The sequence below is a fragment of the Hesperophylax consimilis genome, chromosome 7 (assembly GCF_061612785.1).
Source record: "Hesperophylax consimilis isolate HC1 chromosome 7, BYU_Hcon_1.0, whole genome shotgun sequence".
Taxonomy (NCBI): Eukaryota; Metazoa; Arthropoda; class Insecta; order Trichoptera; family Limnephilidae; genus Hesperophylax; species Hesperophylax consimilis.
The window spans coordinates 34076641-34083081 of NC_142842.1; the positions used below are offsets into that span (position 1 = coordinate 34076641).

The 6441-nt window shown below is 36.9% G+C and overlaps 1 protein-coding gene across 2 annotated transcripts; it reads left to right on the plus strand.

Moving 5' to 3' along the window:
- The first annotated feature begins 214 nt into the window (after window positions 1-214).
- Rh3 (Rhodopsin 3) lies at window positions 215-5416 on the plus strand. 2 transcript variants are annotated; one of them, XM_089633432.1, is made up of 7 exons: window positions 215-270; window positions 1721-1906; window positions 2559-2768; window positions 3672-3808; window positions 3892-4244; window positions 4355-4437; window positions 5219-5416. In XM_089633432.1, the coding sequence occupies exons 1-7, from the start codon at window positions 215-217 to the stop codon at window positions 5325-5327; spliced, it is 1134 nt and encodes a 377-aa protein (XP_089489558.1). In that variant the 3' UTR covers window positions 5328-5416. The 2 variants fall into 2 exon arrangements, with proteins under 2 accessions (XP_089489558.1, XP_089489559.1); XM_089633433.1 differs by lacking the exon at window positions 215-270 and adding an exon at window positions 508-534 and having other exon boundaries at window positions 1734-1906.
- Window positions 5417-6441: the final 1025 nt, after the last annotated feature.

Genomic DNA, 6441 nt, shown 5'->3' on the forward strand with positions numbered 1-6441 from the left:
GCTTTATTTCATTTACATGATAAATCCGAATGGATTAATCAAATTGAATTAATCTAATTCAATCCAAATACACTATTGAAGGTATAAATATCGTTGGGGCAGAACAGTTCTTTGTCAGTGGGCACTTGGCCTCAAAGCAAAGTGCCTAGGGCTAAGTATAGTCATCCCTCTCCAATTAATTAACATTGTAGGAGTCATTGTTTAAAACATAATCATGTTTTTAGAACATGACACCCTTTACAATGTTTCTGCCCTTCGGCCGGAAGCAAGGTGAGTTTTTTTTTTTAATTTTGCAAATACCTTTTTATTGCCAATTAATCACATGAGTGTCTCTTTTTCTTCTGGTGCCTTCTAATATGCACCACATAAAAAACTCAGGGGAACTGCATTTGTAACAGTTGCGTATGTTCAAAGCCACGAGGTGCAGTGTTTTCCTCATCAAAAGTCTTCAAATTAAACTTTTCAAATATTCCAATTGTTTTTTGAACAGATATTCAATTTGGTTCCATGGCAACTCAGGACAATGGCAATGGGGTATTTACATGAGTATATTTAAAAATGTGGTTTATTTTTCTGATTCAGATCATTGTACCAAAAATGTGTAATTTTAATATTTTCCTTCATAAGTACTGATTTTAAAACAATCTAAAACCGCACATTCCGAAAATGCTTCCAACTGGCCACAACGTAATTAGGACATAGAAAATACCAATTTCTGGTAAGACAGCTATCACCCACGTCAACTCCACCGAATTCACGAATAAAAATGAACAAGTCCTTTTGGCGACAAATCGAAAATAACACATTTTAAATCATTACAGAAAATTTATTTTAAAACAAAAAGAAAATAAATGAAAAAAAAATATTTTCGAGAATAAAAAAAAACACTGAAAATACCTTATTCAACAAAGTTTTGAAAAGTGATATTTGCCTGTAAACCTAACCTATTTAACCTAGTTTCTTTTAAATCACTTTTCATGACTATATATCTCTTTTCAAGAGTGTGTTGAATTACCACTGTCCTGAGTTGACTGGTTACCATTCGATTTACCAAGCCTAACTGGGACAGAAGCCAAAAGTTCTTCTTACTATGGGTGACATCAGTTTTCTTTCAAATCAGTATTTCAATTTGAGATTACCGCCGCCCCGGGAACCATTCATTGGATAGCCAACATCTCGGCCATAGATCATCAAAAGTGGTTCGCTAAGTTTGATGACTTAGCTGAGGTGCCCGGGTTCATGGGGTGAGGTTTGTCCAAGTCTTGGTGACGAATGCGTCTGCCCATCAGTTACCATCCACACAGCTACCCTAAGGATGACGTAGGCTCTTAGAGAAATTATTTTTCTCATGGCCTACTGTGTGGAGTTAATGTAAAAAAAATAATTAAAATAGTGGATTTACATAGATCTAGGAATATATTATGTTCATTGGTCCCAAACTCAGAATAAAGAAGAAAACTAGAAGTGCCTTCGATATAAATTTTAATGGAAACAAATGTGGCATTTAGCCCAATAGCCCAACACCCTGTCTCATACTGTGACATCTCCTGACATTGTCGATCTCCATCCCATTTGAATTTCGCGTTTTGTATTGAAAATTTAAACTCGATTGGGCACATATTTGGATCACGAACATGTCCACAAGGCATTTTTTTGATCTTCTTTATTCTATGGCCCCAAACATATATGTAAGTTATTTATTTGGTGCTTTCTTCTCTAGGGTGGGAAGCGAGATGCGGACGTTGGGGTGGAACATTCCGGCAGACCAGCTGAAGCAGATTCCGGAGCACTGGCTGCAGTTTCAAGACCCGGAGGCCTCCGTCCACTACCTTCTGGGCATGATCTATGCAGCTTTTACTGTGGCGTCGCTCGTCGGCAACGGCCTGGTCATATGGGTGTTCTCAACGTAAGATCCTAAACCATACATTAATAATATGATATATTCAATTTTGCAATAGTACTATCAGTGCTTTAATGCTAAAAGATGGTCAATGTTATAAGCGGGGCCGGCCTAGAACCAAACGGAACCTGGCGCTAGTAAAAACCTCAAGGGCACTGTGTTAGTTGCTAGGTTGTTATCAGAGCCTTGGCTCCTTGGTTCCTTGGCGTTTTGGCAAGTCGACGCCCGGAGCGGACTGCTCCAATTGCACCTGCACAGAATCTGCCCTGGTTATAAAAATGTTCTTCCCTTATGATATCTTATGTTCTTAGATAACTTTGATCGACCTCCGTGGCCGATTGGTTGAAGATCCTGTGCTACAAAATTCAGAGGTAGCTTCAAGATTACGTATCATATTTTAGACAGATACAAGTACTGACCAAAACATTATTGTGAACACCGCACAAAGTCTTAACTGCTCCCAACTGTCCGCAGCCAGTGGAACCATGGCATCACCAATAGAGTATTGTAAAGCTGACGGTAGTGGAAAGAGAAGGAGATGTGAAATAGGAAACTTGGGAAGTACCTGCCTATCAAAGAAGGCTAGAGCCATTTCAAGCAATGTTTTAATTCTCAATGGTGATCTTTCATCAAACTGAAAATCATATGTAATTTCCAGTGCTAAATCCCTGCAGACTCCGAGTAACATCTTTGTGATGAATCTGGCGCTCTGCGACTTTGTGATGATGGCCAAAACACCGATCTTTATATACAACAGCTTCAACCGAGGATTTGCAGCCGGCATCATGGGCTGCCAGATTTTCGGAATCATGGGAACCTTGAGCGGTATTGGGGCTGGAATGACCAACGCCTGCATAGCTTACGACAGGTAAGTCCTCTAAATGTTATCACAGTGCGTGGTATTACTTAACTGATGAGCGAGGTCAGTCTAACCATAAACCACAAGTTTATTACTTAACTGATGAGCAAGGTCAGTCTAACCATAAACCACAAGTTTATTACTTAACTGATGAGCAAGGTCAGTCTAACCATAAACCACAAGTTCAATGCTTCAACTGGTTTTATGTAACTAGCAAATTTTTCCTTTGGCAAACAAATGTTTGAAAAGAAGAATTTATTGATCAATATTATTACAAGACTACGTCTTTCTGTAGGCACCACATTTTTGACGCCATTTTAGGGCTTTTCTATATTAGAATAGTAATATTATACCGGTTTTTCTTATTTTTTGTACATAAATTAACTGCCCCATCATCAATCTTTTGTATTTGTTTTATTTATCTAAGAAAAATATTACAAGTACAACAATAAAATATTATATTACTGACAGAATTTTTCCCTGTCTAAATATTGAACGGTGGGATATTTCTTTAAAAGATTTTTATCTTTATTTAGTGATGAATTGACCATATCCACTGACTCGACATAATAATTTCCCTGTATCTGTATTCTGGACACTTAGGAGTACATAATATGGTAGTTAGTCCCACAATTTCTGCCCTGAAATAAATCCCTACTTCCATTATCACGTGGGGCATTCAAAAGCTTATCAATGCAAGCAATTCTGTAAATTTACCAACACTACAGATTAATTTCAATTCAAACTTTTGCATGTCACTCTATCGAAATATCATTTTCACCATTACCATCCTCCACACTGTGTGCACCAATGAAATGATTTACCGCATATTGTGTTTCCTCCATCAAAAACATGGGTCTCTTTCAAGGGGAAATTGTTACTTATTGGTTGTATTTTACCTTTCTTTATCAGATTCAACACTATCACCAGGCCTTTTGATGGAAAACTGACCAAAACAAAAGCCTTAATGATGCTGTGCGTTGTATGGGGATACACTATCCCATGGGCAGTGCTACCATCGCTGGAAATCTGGGGAAGATTTGTACCAGGTGTGAATAAAGTGTTAGATAAATACACAACATTATGTCAACTTAATCGGAAGATATTAATCAGTATTTTATGTAATTTTCAGAGGGATACCTGACACAATGCACCTTCGACTACTTGACCAATACCTTCGACAATCACTTGTTTGTTGCTGTTATATTCACCACGAGCTACGTTATCCCAATGTCGATGATAATCTACTATTACAGTCAGATTGTTAGCAATGTAATTAACCACGAAAAGGCGCTGAAGGAACAAGCCAAGAAGATGAACGTGGAATCTCTGAGGAGTAATCAGAACCAAGCCAGTCAGTCCGCAGAAATCAGAATAGCGAAGGCAGCCATTACTATTTGCTTCTTGTTTGTGGCATCATGGACACCGTATGCAGTTCTTGCTCTGATTGGTGCATTTGGAGACCATAGACTTCTTACTCCTGGGGTAATACTTTCAAAACTGTTATTCTATACCAAATTTATAAATGTTGAGAATATTTTATTACATTCATAAGTCATTGCACATAAGATTGATTTGTCTCTCTTATTTTCCAGGTAACCATGATTCCTGCATGTGCCTGTAAATTAGTGGCATGTATAGACCCATATGTCTACGCGATTAGTCACCCGAGATACAGGTATGGATTTTTTTTCTCCATTAGGTACTTTGTTGCAATTAGTTTTGAATGGGTATACCAGAGGGCGGTTTACAGTACAGGGGGTCTTACTGTAAATTTTAAAAAAAGCAATGTGGATCAAATTGTGTGTCGGCTACATGATTCGAGTGAAATTTTTCGCAGACCGGCAGAAAATTTTTGCAGGCTGGCACCGGTTTGCTGACCACCAGTTGTAGAACACTACTGTGTTAAGAGTGGGGCTCCTTTTTATTGTGAGATTTACAACTTTTTTATAAAATGGACAAGGTTTATTTATTAGTTTTTTTATTGTGCCATCTCTCATTTTACGTCATTCCTTTGAAAGTAACCCGGTCCTTTTGATGAAGTTCACCACGGTCGTCATTGGATATTTGACTGTGTCTTCTGGTTCCACAATGTGTTTTCCCGAGTAGCTGAGCCTTCTTTCTATCATGGCGGGACATTGGCACCTTTGGTAAATTGGAGTCTCTTCATCCTCTTCACATTTCCTACATCCATTGGTGTTTTCCATTCCCAACAGCTGCATGTGTCTTCCGAGGTGGTAGTGTCCTGTTAGTAGTCCTACCAGTTCTCTCAATGAGTGCACTGACCAATTAAGTATTTGCCTGGTTCATCTATAGCCTAGGCTAGTATTTTGGATTATATCATTCCGGGTGTCCACTCCCATTCCTTCCAGTGCTGGATTAGATTGATGTGGCAAGTGTCCACTTCATCTAACACACATGTATATGGCATCTATTAAAACAATGTTTTCTAACTTCAGGGCGGAGCTGCAAAAGAAGTTGCCGTGGTTGGCCATCAAAGAACCTCTGACCGAAACTGCCTCCACTACCACTGAGGCTACCCAAGCAACCGCCACCGCTGCAAGTTAATCACAAGGACTCTGTTCACTTCCTGTTTATTACTATCCTCGGAATACAAAAATATACAGAAATCATTATACTTTAGTTAACCATCTATAAAAAATCATTGATTATAATTAACTATTCTTACAACCGAGTCCTTATTTAGTCAAGAGAAATGTGACTCTTCTGAATAACGAATCATATGACACTGTTATGAAAATGGACCTCTCTTTTTGTAATACAATGGAAAAGGACTGAGCTATGACTATGGATACGATTTATATTTTTATTTACCAGAACTTTCAATGTGTAAAGTTTTTTATCATTATTTAAACACGCAAGCGAATACATTATGTAAAATAAATCTTTGAAATGAATAAAGCAAAATGTAAAGAACATTTTTTACTGCTTTTTCTTTAATTGTACAAAAATTTTCGGAAGATACAACTTTCATATTATTTCAATGAATAACTCCTCAAAATGAAAATTCAACACACCTTTAAAGGGTGATATAAAGGTGATAGATTACATATGTAACTATTTAACCTAGTTTTTGTTTCATCACTTTTCATCATTTTTCATAATTTTATAACATTTTTTATAGGTGTGTTGAATTTTCATTTTTATGAGTTATTCGTTCACCTATTTTAAAACTCTCTCTCCTATTTCCATTTCCTTTCGCCCAAAGCTTATTGGCTACTTAGGAATATTCACTCTACAGGTTTGACCTATTCATCAGATATATTAGTTAATAAATATGTCAACGGTTGTATCAGCTTGATCAGCGATGATTGAGGTAACCTCAGCAGAATACTATACCTGATGCTGCAGGTTTTTTGCTGCTAATCCGATTCATCTTCGCTTTGCCCAGTTTAGTAAAGTTCTTTGGTAGATCAGGGATTCAATCCAATATTGTATTTGTATGCATTTCTTGAAAGAATTGAGTTTTCATACGGATAAAACTATTTATTCATATTCACATAATTTATGTACGGGCACAAATAAATAATATATAATAATAATAATTTGTCTTTACAAGCATAACTTCCAAAAAGTGTATTTTGACATAATAATTATAAGATACGGACAGATTGGACTATAAAATGCTTTTGTTTATAGAAGCAATTTTTTTATTTCACCA